Source organism: Urocampus carinirostris, chromosome 1, assembly GCF_059441175.1.
Source record: "Urocampus carinirostris isolate Australia breed hairy pipefish chromosome 1, RoL_Ucar_1.0, whole genome shotgun sequence".
Lineage (NCBI taxonomy): Eukaryota > Metazoa > Chordata > Actinopteri > Syngnathiformes > Syngnathidae > Urocampus > Urocampus carinirostris.
In genome coordinates, this window is record NC_142349.1 from 9,637,531 (window position 1) to 9,654,742 (window position 17,212).

The following is a 17,212-nucleotide window of genomic DNA, read 5'->3' on the forward strand; positions in this document are numbered from 1 at the left end:
AAGCAAAGATAATGGAATGCTTTCTTGCAAATATAAAATTGGGAAATGCCCTAAGGCACACTAGTGTACCCCGGCACGCTGGTTAAAAAACCCTGCTCTATAGGGACCTTGAAGCTGCCTGCAGAAGAGTGCAGGAAGATCAATAGAATGCAAACTAAAGTGTTTTCTGCCTATAGGTATGGGAGGCCACTATAAACTGGACGAGTACGGTGACAGAGACGTTAACTTTTCGATGATTTATACATCAACTGCTACTGGCAAGGTGAGCTGACTCACTCGATTTCAGAGAACCACAACAAAAATACGAAGGTAAGTTGTCATTATGATCTTTTCTCCCTCAGTATGAGACCCTTGTAGTGTTTGACACGTCGAGGAACGAAACTATAGACATGGCCCAAAATTATGCTTTGCCTTGGAAAGGAAATCGCCTGCCAAAGGATGAACCAGAGGATTTAAATGGTAAGGAGCCCGCAAACATGCACAGACAAAATTCAAAACTGTGTTTAAAGATATCATTAACCAGATCCAACCTTAACATTTTGAATATATCATTTTTGTTAAATTAACACACATGCACTAATATCTTAAACATGACCCCTTCTCTCAGACTTTTAACTTTGTTTTTTTAAATAATTGAGAATAAAAGTAGCGTCTAATTATTTGAACACGCACTACATTTTAATAGTTCTTGAAAATGTTGCAGAGTATGTGATCTGTACTTTTGCAATTATTTTTCAAAAGTGTATCACTTTGAATGCAACTTAATTTATGTCAATAAAATCTCCAATGTAGAAAATTTGTGGGGGCAAAAATCGGAAGCACAACACAGGAAATTCCAATGGCAAGACTTCAAAATTAAAGGGACATTTTGTAAATTTTGACTACTAGATGTCGCGGTAACTTGTAGTGCAACCGAACAATGTTTTTAGTTATTGAGGGTATCTGTAAGCAGCAAGATGGCGGATAATGATGTCAGCTCCCTCTAGGTGAGTGTTTCTCAGTTGGTAGGTCAGGACCCAAAAGTGGCTCACGGACATGGAGAAAAACGGTGACATTTGGTCACTTTGAGGAGTAGTCGTTTGCAACATTCATTTTCAGTTGTACAAAGCATTACACCTAGTGGTCAATTAATACAATGTGTCCCTTTAGAAATGCAGTTAATTAAGCATAAAGGGGGAATATTATTCAAGTATTTTGCAAATACAAATGTCTCTAAATATGAGTATTTAAAAAAGGCACGTTCATTTGATTGTTCATATATTTTTGCTTATTATTCAAAAAACAATAATCGTAATCACGTTTTGGCGGCACAGCAACTAAGTGATTAGCGCGTCCGTGGCACAGTTCTGAGGTCATGGGTTCAAATTTACCTACCAGCCTTTCTGTGTGGAGTTTGCATGTTCTCCCCGTGCCTGCGTGGGTTTCCTCCGGGCACTCCCAAAACATGCATGTCAGGATAATTGGCTGGTCCAAATTGTCCCTATGTGTGAATGAGCGACTGAGTTGTCTGTCCCTGTGTGCCCTGGGACTGGATGGCAACCAGTTGAGGGTGTCCCCAGCCCACTGCCCGACGCCCGCGACTCTACTGAGGATAAGCGGTGCAGCTAATTGAATGATGTTTTTGTTTTACCACAATGAGGTACCAAATATACACAATGTTCCTTCAGATGCACATAAATGTATTTGGTTGAAGTAAATGTAAAGGTTTTTGCCCTAAGGAAAACATTAAACGTGCAGAAAGTTAATTGTGAAGCTGCAGGAAGTCACAAATCAAAAAGAGGAATGGACCTTGCGGTAAGACTCCGTCGATAAACTGCAGGAAAACACAAACAAAATATTTATTTCTGCGTGAATTTGTTCATGAAAAGAGTTATAGGTAATATAAATGCAATAACTCAAAGTTATTCAATGGAAGCTCAAGTTAGATGCTTTAGAAAAATAAAAAATATTATAATGGATGACGCTGTTTTCAAAAAAATCCTGTACTTTTCCATTTTTACTAAAATGAATACACAATCTTTGATATCCCCATATATGACGCTTTAATTGTGTGTGCGCTTAAAGGCTTATCCAAGCAGGATGTGATTGTGATCGTCCTTAGCCTCAGTGTTGTTGTGGTGACTGCCATCGCACTCATTTTCTACAGGTGGGTGTACATTTGAGTTTGTTTGCAAGTGTGCACCAAGTCAAACCGTCAGAATCTCTTTGTTAAGTCAATTTTGCTGCTAGGCAGAACAGAAAAGAACGACAAATGCAGAAAAAGTGGTCTCACATCAACCCTCAACTCATCGGTCCGCTGGATGAGAAAGAGGTCTCGCTTAAGGTAAAACTCCTAATGATTTTACATTAAGCGAGTGACATTAAAAATAGTTGCTGTTGTTATTCGTTTTATGCTTGTTTGCATGGAAAAGATTGATGAAGATAAGAGGAAGGATAGCACATTCTACTCACATCGAGGTCGCTATGACAAAAAGGTACCGCCTCCAAAAAATTGACATTGTTTTAAAAGAAAAGAGAAAACTAGAAGTGTAAAACCTTTTTGCCATTTGAATTTCTAGCCAGTCATCTTAAAAGAATTGAGACAAACTGATGGGAACTTCACAGAGGACCAGAGGATTGAGCTGAACACTGTAAGATCAACATTCCTCTAATGTGTTGGTCAATTTTTTTCGCCACTTACATCAATGAACAGTATTTACTGTATTTATGTCAGCGATATTGTGGTCTGCAGTACTGTAACATTACACAGTCTCAAAGGGATACATATATATATATATATATATATATATATATATATATATATATATATATATATATATATATATATACTGTATTTTGAAAAAGTAAACCTGTTGAAGGGTTTTAACTTATGTTTGTGACAAGCTGCTGCGAATCGACTACTACAACTTGACCAAGTTCTATGGCACAGTGAAGTTTGAGTACGGCGTCTTTGGAGTGTTTGAGCTGTGCCAGAGAGGCTCCCTCAGGGTGAGTTATCAAATTTCCTTAATTTGGAGTACCACATTGAACCAGTTTGAATTTTGTCCATGAAAACAGGTACAGACTCCCGTCTATGCTACAGTATTAGTTAATGTCTTATTAGGAGAGTTGTGTTACTCTTTTCATAAACTGAATACAGTAGTCAGGTCAAGTCATGTTTGTTTGTATAGCCCTTAATCACAAGGAGTCTAAAAGGGATGCACAGACCACAGATTATTGCAAACTAACGACTGGCATTACACCATTCCCTAATCTAAAACCTACATGAGGGTAAGGAAAAACCAAGAAGTTAATCCCCGTTCTAGGATGACCATGCTGCGACAGATGTTGCAATAACAATCAATACAAATATATAGTCAACAAGAAATATAAGTCATTCATAAGCTATAGAATATAAGTGTGTTTTAAGCCTAAACAGTTCCACCGAGGTTGCAGATCGAATCTCAGACGACAGAGTATTCCAGAAGCACCAGGGCCCGAATGGAGAACACTCTCGAACCTTCCGATCTCTTCTTGGCTTTTGGGATCACTAGTAGACCAGCATTTTCAGAGCGAAGGATCCGGACCGGAACATAGGGGGAAATTGAATCTGAAAGATATGAGGGAGCAAGTCCATGCATGATTTCGTACAATACCAACAGAACCTTAAAATCACATCTTACGCTAAAAGGGAGCCAATGCAGGTTAGCTAAAATCGGGGTAATGTAATTAAAATTTCTTGGCTTAGTTAAAAGCTTCGCTGCAGCATTTTGTACCAGCTGAAGGCTCTTGATTTTGGACTTCAGGAGACCGGAGAGTCTTGCATTACAGTAATCGAGACAGGAGGTAACAACTGCGTGAATTATAATCCCCGCATCTGACTGAGACAGTATAGGGCAATTCTTAGAAATACTGTGAAGATGGAAAAAAGCTGTTCTCGTAATATTCTTAACGTGTGTTTGGGGTCAAATATGAAGCCTACATTTGTCAATATTCAGAGTAGTTTTTGAGAACAAGTCACAGCATTTAGATGATACTCCAACGCAATCCTGTTCTGTCGGTCAGATTCCCTTTGCGCACGCTAAACTACTTCTTATGTTTTTTTTCTTTTTTGTTGGTGCTGCAAAGAACTTTAAACTCGCAGTACAGCAGTGCGTCTCAATTATTTTCTGTCAAGCACACCCCGGAAGAAAAAATCCTCGCACGCACTCCCAGCCTTCCCCCCCCCCATATGTTTTTTTTTTAAGTGATCACATAATTGGTGGGGGTGAAATGAAGTTCGCTTGATATCGATAGTAACACGTCACCTTTGTCCATGCCAAATCTACACGTTTTGGCACAATCTGGCTGAAGAAAAAAAATCAAGCCTCTTATCAGTGTGATTGGATTGTAAATGTCTTTAAGTGACAGCTTCATTTATTTGGCTTTGTGCTGTTCACTGCCCATATTTTTACCCTAGCAAGCACATCTGTCTTTGCTCGACTCCCTCCAAGGTCGCAGTGAAGTGCTACGGCGGGAGACTTTTGCTTGTCTCTTTACCCTGTCTACCCTCACCTACAAACTACAAATAGTGTATCAATACCATAGAAAAGCCTTAACGGTATAAAAATATAGTAATTCTATTACAAAAACTGTTTCAGAACAAGAGTCAAGACAGTAAATTAAAAACAGCAGTAATGTACCAAATTATTTAAATACTGTAAAACAATGTTGACAAGAAAATTAGAATACATCCTATTGCACAATATTTTGAAAACAAAGTCAGTAGTTAAAGTTTAAACACAATTGGATCAAAGTTATAATCCATACATAACCTTATGACCCACTAACGATATTATCATAGTGATAGTTGTAATGGCAACACAGTATTGATCCCAAGACAATAGTATTCATCCTATCAACGTACTTGCTCACTAGTGATAAAATCCATATTTGGATTGATTCTGTTCTTACACTGGCGAGCAACGTACCAGCAGAACATGAGAACACATGAGACAAAACAACGAAGCACACTTTTGGAGCAAAGGAGAAGAAACTGAAGAACTACAGTAGGAAGTTTCAGTATTAAATGAAAATGGAATGGGCAAACAAACAAAAAAGGCGAGGGAGCAGAAACAAAGCAAGGAACAGCTGATAAGCGCATGACTGATAAGACTGATTGTGGGATTATATCGTCTATGGCCTCCTTTTTCCGATTCATAGAATGCTTTTACTGTTGTTTTGTTAGGGCTCGGACACTTTAAAAGACAGTAAAGGGCTTGTTGTCTAAAAGCAATAACTGACATTACCTACCTGAATGCAGTTTGCTCACTTTTGGACATTCGAGACAATTTGTCTTTCTTTTCTTGAATGATTTGTCTGCATCATTGATTGTTCTCTGTGTCGTATTCCTGTGCACAATGTAAACCCACATCCCCCTGAAATTATTCATTTTATTTGCTTCCAGTACATTCTGAATGACAGAATTTCCTACCCAGATGAAACTTTCATGGACATGGAGTTTAAAATATCTGTTATGTACGATATAGCAAAGGTAATGCATTTTGAATGAACAATGTTGCCTTGGTTGGCAATTTGGGGATCATATTTGAACTATTACTCCCTTGCACCAGGGCATGTCATATCTTCACTCCAGTAACATTGAAGTCCACGGTCGCCTCAAGTCTACCAACTGCGTGGTAGACAACCGCATGGTGGTAAAGATCACTGACTTCGGCTGCCACACCATCCTCAAACCGGGCAGAGGTGAATGGTTTAAGTTGGATTATCGATCTGAATTCTGTACTCGATTGAGTTTCTCACATCTCCCTTCAGATGTCTGGACCGCCCCTGAGCACCTCCGTAAAAACGGCGTTTCCCAAAAAGGAGACGTCTACAGCTATGGCATCATCGCACATGAGATCATTCTGAGGCGGGCCCCGTTCTACACTCAGTTTTCCTTGAGTCGTGAAGGTATTTATTCGTTCATTAATCTTCTGCTCGATTGGTTTATTGTTAAAAGTTGAGTCCACCGAAACATTTTCTTTAATGTTTTTAGTACACCCCGTACTGATCTAAACTTAGCACTGATTACTTCTTTGTTGGTGGAAAATGTGTTAACCAGAAAAAGCTATCTGGTTTCATTTATTTCTAAATTAGTTCAATTGGGCTACATGCAACACTATATGCAAACACCCAAGGGAAAAGATAGGGAAAAAATCCTGGCTTAGTTCAACCCTTCCCTGTGTTAGCTTTTGGGTAACACGCCAAATGTTAGCATGTGGATGGTGACCCATGTCTTAAATCAGCTGTAAAATACAGTGAAATACAGTAAAATCAATGATCAATCCATTCATCCATCCTGCGGGGACAGCTGTCTAAGTAGGGTAGCCCAGACCTCCCTAACCACAACCACGTTGTCCAGCTCATCCGATGGGATCCGGAGGTTTTTTCAGGCCAGCCTAGAGACATAGTCTCCCTATTGTGTCCTGGGTCGTCCCTGGGGGCCTCCTTCAGGTGGGACATGCCCGGAACACCTCCCGAAGTGTCCAGGAGCCACTTCAACTGGCTCCTATCAATGCGGAGGAGTAGCGGCTCTACACTGAGTCCCTCCCGCATGACTGAGCCTCTCACATTATCCCTAAGGGAGATCCAAGCTACCCTGTGGAGGAAACTCATTTCAGCCGCCTGTTCTTGCAGTCATGACCCACAGTTACAGACCACAGGTGAAGGTAAGAACATAGGTCAATCGGTAAATCGAGAGCTGTGCCTTTCGGCTCTGCTTCTTCTCCACAACATTGGACCGATACAGGGTCCGCATGATCGAAGACGCTGCACACATAAACCGCTACAGTGAGAGCTGAAAATCACGGCTTGAGGAAGCTAAGAGCACATCATCTGCAAAAAGCAGAGATTCAATGCTGCAGCTGCCAAACCGCATCCCTTACCCGCCAAGGCTGCGCCTAGAAATTCTGTTCTAAAAGTAATGAACAGAATTGGTGACAAAGGGCAGCCTTGGCAGAATTCAACTCCAACTGGAAACAAATCCTACTTAATGCTGGCAATGCGAACCAAACTCTGGCATTGTTCATAAAAGCAAAAATACGTACTCTAGATTTTACTCATCTCTTTATTACTTTGTAAAGTACCTTATCCATCAAGGTCTTTTTTCTCAGCACAGTTTTGAGGTCATGAGATTGAACCCCCTGTGTGGAGTTTGCATGTTCTCCCCGTGCTTGCGTGGGTTTCCTCCGGGCACTCCGGTTTCCTCCTACATCCCAAAAACATGCATGTTAGGTTAATTGGCCGGTCCATATTGTCCCTAGGTGTGAATGAACGAGTGAGTTGTCTGTCTCTGTGTGCCCTGCAATTGGCTGGCAACCAGTTCGAGGTGTCTCCCTGGCCACTGCCCGATGATAGCTGGGATGGGCTCCAGCAGCCCCGTGACCCTACTGAGGTTACCACTTGTACAGATAATGGATGGATGGATGGTAAGAATGAACCTGTAGTGAATTATATAAATGATCAAGGTTTTTTTTACCGAACTCCTACTGAGAGGTATTACCAGATTTGCTAAAATGTTTTATTCATTTATTATTCTTAAGTTTAATAAAATCTATAATCTTGGGGTCGTTCTTGACCCATACATTTTTATTTTTCTTGCAATTGAACTTGAAGAAAACAGCTTCTGTGCCCAAGACCAAAGCCTACCATCAGAGCACTGAAACCAGAAAAACAAAACAGAACCTAGGTTCCACAATTAAAGAAACTTAATTTGACTAATCAGACTTTTTCCTATTATGCTTTGTGTTATGTTTAAACTTTAGAACTTTCGTAATTGCTCAAAATAAGGAGGGAAGACATCAATGGATTTTGAACCTGCAAGGATGAGCAGCGTGAGCATCCATCAGATCCATTACCTGTTTCTGCTGCCAACCCCCCCTGTTTTCATTTATCTTTTTTTCAAGTTCAGTTCGTCCACTGTTGCTTTTTTGTCATTCTTTTTTCATTTTGCCACTAAAGGAGAATGTTTAATCTCTGAAATATGTATAACTTCTCTGATAACTGAACTTAGAAATGTTCTTATGTTGGACCGACAAGAAAAAGAGAAAATGATGCAATCTAACATGTTGTTAGCTGCCTTCTTTTATTTTCTCTTACTTTGTGTAAACCTTTTGCGGTAGTACTTGCCCAAGCTACACTATGGGAAATGGTGCCCCTACGACCCAAGTGGTTAAGGTATCCAACCAACTAACTGATTTCAATTATTTTTACTTCGTCAATCAGAAAAGATGTACAGAGTGCAGTATCCAAACGGACTGGCTGTCTTTAGGCCAGAGCTCAACTTTGATGGTGTGTCAGAGAAAGACATTGAGGTGAGAGAGATACACTGATAGGAGAAGGTTAAGCTGATAAGATCTCAAGAGAGATAATTCTACATGCGTCCATTATGCCAGCTGCACATGTTGATAAAAAACTGCTGGGATGAAGATCCAGAGCGGAGGCCCGACTTCAAGAAAATCGAGTCAACTCTGGGTAAGATTTTCAGGTATGTCACCTTTCGCATGTCAAATGTCAATCATCTGATGTAATCAATAATAAGCACATTTTGGGCGGCGGGTTGTTCCAGCAACCTCCACAATCAAGCCACGGAGACATATATGGACAACCTGATACGCCGGCTCCAGATGTACTCAAAGACTTTGGAGAATCTAGTGGAGGAGAGAACGGCTTTGTACAAAGCTGAGAGGGATAGAGCAGATCGCCTTAACTTCATGCTACTTCCTGGGTGGGTTTTTGTTGCACCTGAGATACGGGACGGTGGAGCTTTTTGTGAGCCGCTTTTCTTCTTCCCTTAGCCCGGTGGTGCGGTCGCTGAAGGAAACGGGTCGAGTAGAACCAGAACTGTATGAAGAGGTTACGGTTTATTTCAGCGATATCGTCGGGTTCACTACACTATGCAGCTTTAGCACTCCCATGGAGGTGGTCGACATGCTCAATGAGATCTACAAGAACTTTGATAGTGTCCTTGACCACCATGACGTCTACAAGGTGTCATTTGAGTCTTCCTGGGAGGTGTTTTGATTTGGGTTTTCATTTCAAACCCGGACAATGATGGAATTCTTGTTGCAGGTGGAAACCATTGGTGACGCTTATATGGTTGCCTCAGGCCTGCCCAAACGTAACGGGGACCGGCATGCGGTGGACATTGCGCACATGGCTCTGGACATTTTATCATTTGTCGGCACCTTTGAGCTGCAGCACTTGCCTGGCATTCCTTTGTGGATACGTATTGGAGTGCATTCAGGTATACGCAAGATCATTTTTTGCATTTGGCTTCAGCTCTACACTAAATACATTTGAAATTACAATGAAATTACGATTACATAACATTACTATAGATTAGTGTTTCTGAAGTGTGAGTACACAAGAGATATTATATATTTTTAATGAGGTTTTGTGTTATTCACTGTTCACGGATGCCTGTATCACTTTGCTTTAATTGTGAGTCTTTCAAAACCAATTTAATGAAATTAGTATTTTATCACTGTTTACCACCTGAGTTGTTGAGGGGTGCCACAGAGAACTCAATTCTGGACAGATATGTCCACCGATGACAAACAAAACACAAAATTAGGCCACAAATGGACTGTTACACAGCTTGGTTGAATTGTACAAAAAGCTGAAAAGAAATTTAATGAGTTGATTCTAACAAAATTACTACTTTTTAAGGATGTTCAAAACAAAACAAAATGACTCTTTTTTGTGTGTGTGTGTTGCTTTAAAAGAAAGCCTAATATCCACTCATTTTCTCTTGTTATTTTCAACAATACGACCTATTTTGGGGGATATTTTTGGCATCAAACTATCCCTTTTTGGGGGCAAAATTAACCCGAGTCAGGGTTTTCCCCGGAAAACTTAAAAAAGGACGGGACAGACTGGTAATATCATTTAACATGGGAAAAAAAGGGTATCTGTCAGACTTTGAACAGTAGATATTCAATTGTATTCCTGACTTTGTGAGATGGTTTAGTCTTTAAATATTTTGGGTGAAAAAAAGGTGAGTGTTCTCAAAGGTGGGAGGGAGTTTAGACTTCAGTCAGCCACTGTTAATCATTGATAGCCTGGTTCTGTGTTGTGTGTTATTTTACTTGCTCCTCTGCACTTTTAATATAAATCTCACTTAACCCCTTGAGCTTTTTCATGTACGCTTTTTGACAACAATTCTACTGATAATATTTCATTATCAGTGGCGGGTTGTACATTTCACACCTAAGGCTTCAGAGATGGCTTAAAGTGATGTGTCGTTTCCATACGATCCGGCTCTAGGAACGACAGGAGCCGGCTCACCACCAATCAAAAGCCAATTCCCCTCGAGACGCTTTTTTGATTGGTCAATATGCATGTTTTTTTCTCCCTGGGATTATGTATTTGATAAGAATAGAAATTTTAAAATTGTTTTGTATTTCATCTATTTTTGTACATCTCTAAATATCTTAACTTGTGTTGGTTGTTTATTTTTAGCGATAATGTATTTTACATCGCAAATGTAAAGTTTGTTCTTCTATGTCATTGCACTGAAAAGTCAATATTTTGAAGTAACATTATCTTGCGTAGGGCAGCACGGCGGCGCAGTGGTTAGCGCGTGTTCAGCACACTTCCAAGGTCATGAAATCGAACCACCTGTGTGGAGTTTGCTTGTTCTCCCCGTGCTCGCGAGGGTTTCCTCTAGGCACTCCAGTTTCCTCCCACATTCCAAAGACATGCATGTCAGGTGAATCGGTCAGTCCAAATTGCCCCGAGGTGTGAATGAGCGAGCGAACTGTCTGTCCCTGTGTGCCCTGCGACTGGCTGGCAACCAGTTCAGGGTGTCCCCTGCCTACTTCCCGAAGATAGCTTCCAGCACCCCCACGACCCTACTGAGGATAAGCGGTGCAGATAATGGATGGATGGATGGATTATCTTGCATATTTTTTAGAGATTCTGAGTTACCTGACATCAAATTGCTTAGTGTGAATACGTTCAAAGTTTAAAAGAGTTAAAAGTTCACCGTAGAGTAAAAAAAAATGTTTTATTATAATTTAATGGAATAATCGACTTTGATGTATTGCCACTCCCTAGCTGGCATTTCTCGATGCCTTCCAGAAGATCATCTCTTTGAATACTCGAAATCTGATTGGCTAAACCAACAGCATTATGTATTATGTTGTGCTACAGGTCTTCACAAACAATTCCGAAGGCCCCCGGGCAGATTTCTGAGCCTGGCAACAAGTCATGGCTGAAATGTGATTGGTTGGATGTTCAAAAATAAAAGCACACATCTGGAAGCAGTGTAACCAGGGGGCAAGCAGTGAAGGAATCTGACAATTTGGACTTATTCAACAAGTATTCATTGACAAAATATAATAACATCACATGATTTAGGCCAGCAGAGAAGGCTTTGCGGGTCCCCCCCACCCCCACCGCTGCCCTCTTTATATGATAATAACAAATGAACAACAATTAACTTGTTAAAGAGTAATATCAAATACTATATTTGTTAAGGCCCCTGTGCTGCTGGAGTGGTGGGGAATAAGATGCCCCGCTACTGTCTATTCGGAGATACAGTCAACACGGCATCGCGGATGGAGTCCACAGGCCTGCGTAGGAAACCACACACACAGACATTGACCAAATAGACAAACCGATGTTGTAATATGTCATTGGCGTGTTCCCCTCTAAGCACTGAGAATCCACGTGAGTCAGTCTACCATCAACATCCTGCAGAGGACTGACTGCAAATTTGAGTATGAGCAGAGAGGGGAGACGTATCTGAAGGTGAGCTGCATGCACTTTGACTTGGTTGCATCTTCAACCAGATAACAATGAGATGACTTTTTGGTTTCCTTTACTGACCCGTAGGGCAAAGGCAAAGAGATGACTTACTGGTTGACTGGAGTGACAGGAGGCCAATACAATCTACCTACACCACCAACAGCGTGAGTAAACACATCATGTTATCTGTACTGAAGTCGTCACAAAACATTGTTGAACTACGCGGTACGGTGAGTAAAAAAAGAGTGATGATAAGATATAATCTAATGCCTTTTCCTTTGTCATTTAGATCCCTAATGCTCTTCTGTTTACACAGTGGATTCGGGCTTATCATTATTATTACTATTATCGTTGTTATTATTGTAATTGTTATTATAAATGATACTATTGCTGGGCAGGGACGCAAGAATATATTCAGACATTAAACCGACCACAATAATAGATGATTGAATTGAATATTAATTGTAAAAAAATAAAGGTTTTGAAAAGGGTTGACTGTATTTGAATTTTTAACTCTATACTAATTATTAATGACAAATGTTAACACAGTATAGTGAGATATACTATACAGAAAGAATGCCGGAGTAATAAGTGTCAAATCAAATCACATATTTCTGATGTTTAGGAAAACCCTCCTTTTTTGTAAAACTCTCTATTATTAAATTAACCTTGTAGTGTTTTTCTATTGGCAGAACTGTATTAAAGGGATTTGACATTAGCCTTAAACGTGTTCAAATACTGTACTTCCTGTTTTAACTTGTTTAAATGTTTACAGCTTCAAATAATTTGTATCCGTTTTGTACTGTAAAAAATGACTCCATTTTGTTCTGCCTCTTTTTAGTTTTGAGTGTATTTTCAAAGTGTGTGAATAATCCGAAAACAATGTAATAGCAGAGTAAAGTATTTACGTTTTGAGGTTATTCTTTCCGTCATATATAAAACAAAATCAAGTTTACAAAAGGAACAATGGTGAAAAATCTAAATGGCTGATTGAATTTAGAAATTGTTGCATTTGCCTTAAATCAAAGGTAATGACAGACTTTTCTTTCATATTTTTCAAAAAATAAAGTTTGTGGCGATGACGCTACTTGCGACATATTAAAGGATCTTAAGCTCTTTGTCTGGTATATTTTAGTATGTATATTAAAATTCATTTATGTATTTAGCCCTGGAGAATCATTTTCTTCTTTGGCAAATGATGACCCGTGGGTTCTCCAGGGTTAAATGAAAAGATAACTACATGGATTAAAAACTGTAAGGGTTCCTTCAAAATCCAAAATAAATTATCTAAAATAACTGATACGTGAAAAAATAGGGATCATAAAAGAAAATGTTCATGTCATTAAATGAATTCATCTTTTTTAGGTTGTTTGTTTTATATTGACAGGTCGGAAGCCAATAATTAGTTAAAAGGACAGTGTGTTATATTTTATGCTTTCTATTGGTACCACAAAATGGAAATACACAGTGTAATAACAGTGTTATTACTATATTATTACTATAGATGTGATTTTTATACTGTCCCTGAAGGCATCTCCTTATTGTTAACTACATGCCTATGGTTACATGCTAAAAACTTTATGCTACCGGTTACATGCTAACATCTTCCAGATCCAGCCCCAACTCTCACAATTGCCGAGGCAATATTTAATTTCTTTTTTCTTTGCATGGTGTAAAAATGTATATAAATTACTGAAATAAAAATATTAAAGCTGACAACTCATACAACCATGCCTATATATGAAATGGCACCTTTCAATGTAACAACAAAAAGGAATCAGCTATTTTACCTTTGCTAACTATTCTGTTTTGTATGTTTTTGAGGACTTCACTTCTCTGACATTTAAATTCCTTCGATGTTCGCCACAGGGAGAACTTCCAGCGACTGCAGCAGGACTTGGCTGAAATGATCGTGTCCAGCTTGCAAAAGCGCGGCAACGGCAGAGAAAGTTTTGAGAACAGGAAAACTTTGTCCACCAGACGGCGAGAAACGAACGGCAACCTGCAGGGCGAAAACTCCCCGGAATACTTCCACTTGGCTGTCACTGATGATCCCAGTACTTATCTGTGATGACACATGTAGTGTCGGCCCTAATCTGTCCCTGTTTGAATGAACACTGTGAGGACTCTTCAGGCAGATTGACTCATGCAGGCACGTGCTGACTGAGACTCGTGATATGCTGACGCTTACATAAAGTCATTACAGCATATGACTGTGGCAACGTTTTCGAAAGGCGCCAGGATGGAATTTGACTTAACTTGAGATACAAACTGGCATTATTTAAAGACAAAAACACTTAAAGTGGGCACACTCTACTAATACATTGAATAATATGATGATCATGTGTTTTTATTTGCTTTCATTGGAACAATAACGCTCAGGTTCAGGTTAATGTACAAAATGCTTGTTTGATATGTTCCTTAGCATTCACAAACAATTTCGGATAGGTCGAAGTATTCAACTAGCCACCGCTACGAGAGACAAATTAGAAATATATATCACGGTTCACGGATCCCTTAACTGCATTGGTCGTCAGGGTAACCAATGAGGACGCAACTCTGGACAGTCTTCTCCACTGTTGATGGTCCCTGGCCTCTTTTTGGCTCGTGGTAAAGTTAGCACCAGTCCATTCCTTAATTTTGTCAGCCCAGTTCTTTCTCGGTCTTTCTCTCCTCTTGTGCCCTGGAGAATTATCTTGGCCAGTCAGGATGTTCTTGAGATGTAACCATATGATTGAAATTTCCGTCTGCACACAGTTGAAAACGGGTTCTTCGTAGGGTCCAATGTGCCCTCTGATGGTTTTGCGCACCATTTCGTTTTTAAAATGGGCTGAGTAGCTAATGCCTAGAAGATTTCTGTAGCATCTCATCTACACGGCCTGGATTTTCTTCTCCAGCATTGCTGTGAGAGTCCATATCTCGCAAGCGTAGAGGAAGATGGAGGTAACCAGCGCTTGCATGAGTCTGATCTTTGATTTCACTGCTATGTTCTCGTCCCTTCAGATGGGTTTAAGTCTGGAAAGTGCTGCTATGGTTTAAACTATCCTTGCCATGATTTCTGGTTCTGAGTCCTTTTTTGATATGACAGCTCTAAGATATTTAAATTTGGTGTCATGTTCTAGCTATCTGCGATTAATAGTGATGTTTACGGTCATACCTTGGGGATTGTTAATTATTACTTTTGTTATTTTTGTGCTGATTTCCATCCCATACTTGGGTGTTGTCCAGGCGATAGACCAAACCTAGTACATAAATTGTAAAAGAAATACCCAAACATAACATAACATATCCAAAAAGTGGCAAAAGCCCCTTTTCAGTGTTTTATTTTTCTATCACAGAAATTGAAGTTTATGTGTCATTTGTTGTGAAGCAGTATGGATGCTGTAGGAAAATCTCCTTCACCTTCGGGTCGAGAGACAAAACAAGTTGAAACAAGTGCTGGAGTAAAGCATATCAATTGAGATTTTTATTACAAAAAAATATTTTGGGCCTGTGAGTTCAGACATGCATTTCAGGTGAATTGGCCGGTCCAAATTGTCCCTAGGTGTGAATGAGCGAATGAGTTGTCTGTCCCTGTGTGCCCTGCGATTGGCTGGCAACCAGTTCAGGGTGTCCCCTGCCCACTGCCCGATGATTGCTGGGATGGGCTCCAGCCCCCCGCGACCCTACTGGGGATAAGCGGTACGGCTAATGAGATGAGATGAGATGAGTTCAGAAATAGGGCAGCATGGCGGCGCAGTGGTAGCGCGTGTGCGGCACAGTTCTAAGGTCTTGGGAACCTCCTGCGTGGGTTCAAATCCAGCTACCGGACTTACTGTGCGGAGTTTGTATGTTCTCCCCGTGCTTGCGTGGGTTTCCTCCGGGCACTCCGGTTTCCTCCCACATTCCAAAGACATGCATTTCAGGTGAATTGGCCGGTCCAAATTGTCCCTAGGTGTGAATGAGCGAGTGAGTGTTCTGTCCGCGTGTGCCATGCGATTGGCTGGCAACCAGTTCAGGGTGTCCCCTGCCCACTGCCCAGAGATGGCTGGGATGGGCTCCAGCCCCCCCGCGACCCTAATAAGGATAAGCGGTACAGCTAATGAAATGAGACCTAGGGCTTATAAGTAAAAAGAAAGAATGATAAATATGTTGACACCATAAATATGTTAAGGAGCTAACAAAAGAAAACAATGAAGGGCATCAGTATTGTCTGAACCTAATTTATCTAGAAACCTCTTAACAAAGCTATGTTAGACTTGAGTGACATATAACCAGACCACTTAAAAGCCAATTTGCACCAATTTTATTCCATCTGGTCTGCAAAGTTAAAATTCACGCCGGCATTGGTTGGAGAGGGGAACGCTGGGCTCGGTCATCATCGGCAAGAAGGCTTGTGGAGGATTAGGTTGGAATAACACATTTCAGCCAAGAACAAACCTCTCATAACCCTTGGAAGTCTGTTGGTTTTCAGTGGAGAGGGATATGGTACACTTAGACCTAAAAAAGACGTGGCTTGGCTTTCAGCCTTGCAACTCAGTGTAAGCATGGATGCCGGGGCCTGTCGCAACAGTGGTCGTCGGCTCATTGGGGAGCGTGAGAAGAACTCACTTTTGAAAAAAAATCTGCGAAAAATCAGAACCCGAGATGAACTTTATCAGATCATGGGTATACAAAAAAATATAAGAGGGACTAGTCCCAAACCCAACTTCCATCTGTTAATTTTACTAAGGAAGTCAAGTAGCAAATTGTTGTATTTTAGCAACTCATTGAAAAGGAGAGTTGTGCCCTTAAACTCAATCCATATTGGTAAAGATTCTGAAAAAAAATGGACATCAAAGATGTTAAACTTCCTATCAAAAAGCGGGGAGAGAGAACTGTACTGCGCCCGTGCGCTCTCTCTTTGTGCTGGATATATTTTCTTGTGCTAGCATGAGCCGGCGCTGCGTCATTGCACCGGCTTGCGGTCAACACAACAACCCTTCAATTTCAGTGAGTGCTTATCAAGTCAAGTCACATTTATTTCCCTCGATCACAAAAAATCTCAAATGACTGCACAGACTGGAATACAACATCCTGAGGGAAAGGAAAACCTCAAAAAACCTCAGCATGAAGAAAATTGAGAAAACTTGAGAGAACAGGTCACATATAAAGTTAACCCGTTTTCCAGGATGAGCAGGCTACAATGGGTGCTGCAAGGCCAATACAGTCAACATCAAAAATAAATATAAAAACAAAAATCACACAGAAAGTACAGTTGACAGCAACGACAACTCTCCTATCTCAAAATCACAAATATGCTTTTTTTGTGAGTGCGTTATGTAAAACCTCGTGAAAATATGCAACCTGATCACAATACGTGTGTCCCTAATGACCAGGTTGAGCACTGATTGTCCTTTTTAGTCTATATATTTTTATGGGTTGCGTCATAAAGCACTCTCTGAGAACGCTAAGCATTCAT

At 40.4% G+C, this 17,212-nt stretch overlaps 1 protein-coding gene across 5 annotated transcripts in view; it reads left to right on the forward strand.

Moving 5' to 3' along the window:
* gucy2ca (guanylate cyclase 2Ca) overlaps positions 1-14,109 on the forward strand; it is a 33,080-nt gene extending 18,971 nt beyond the window's left edge. For all 5 annotated transcript variants that reach the window (XM_088325886.1, XM_088325887.1, XM_088325903.1 and 2 more), the window contains 19 exons: positions 177-262; positions 342-459; positions 2,065-2,146; positions 2,230-2,323; positions 2,412-2,474; positions 2,559-2,630; positions 2,884-2,988; positions 5,426-5,512; positions 5,592-5,724; positions 5,794-5,931; positions 8,245-8,333; positions 8,415-8,506; positions 8,588-8,746; positions 8,817-9,009; positions 9,091-9,265; positions 11,503-11,601; positions 11,681-11,775; positions 11,860-11,936; positions 13,642-14,109. In XM_088325886.1, coding sequence (XP_088182012.1) covers positions 177-262; positions 342-459; positions 2,065-2,146; positions 2,230-2,323; positions 2,412-2,474; positions 2,559-2,630; positions 2,884-2,988; positions 5,426-5,512; positions 5,592-5,724; positions 5,794-5,931; positions 8,245-8,333; positions 8,415-8,506; positions 8,588-8,746; positions 8,817-9,009; positions 9,091-9,265; positions 11,503-11,601; positions 11,681-11,775; positions 11,860-11,936; positions 13,642-13,843 — 2,159 coding nt within the window. In that variant the 3' untranslated portion in view covers positions 13,844-14,109. The remainder of the gene's footprint in view (positions 1-176; positions 263-341; positions 460-2,064; positions 2,147-2,229; positions 2,324-2,411; positions 2,475-2,558; positions 2,631-2,883; positions 2,989-5,425; positions 5,513-5,591; positions 5,725-5,793; positions 5,932-8,244; positions 8,334-8,414; positions 8,507-8,587; positions 8,747-8,816; positions 9,010-9,090; positions 9,266-11,502; positions 11,602-11,680; positions 11,776-11,859; positions 11,937-13,641) is intronic.
* Positions 14,110-17,212: the final 3,103 nt, after the last annotated feature.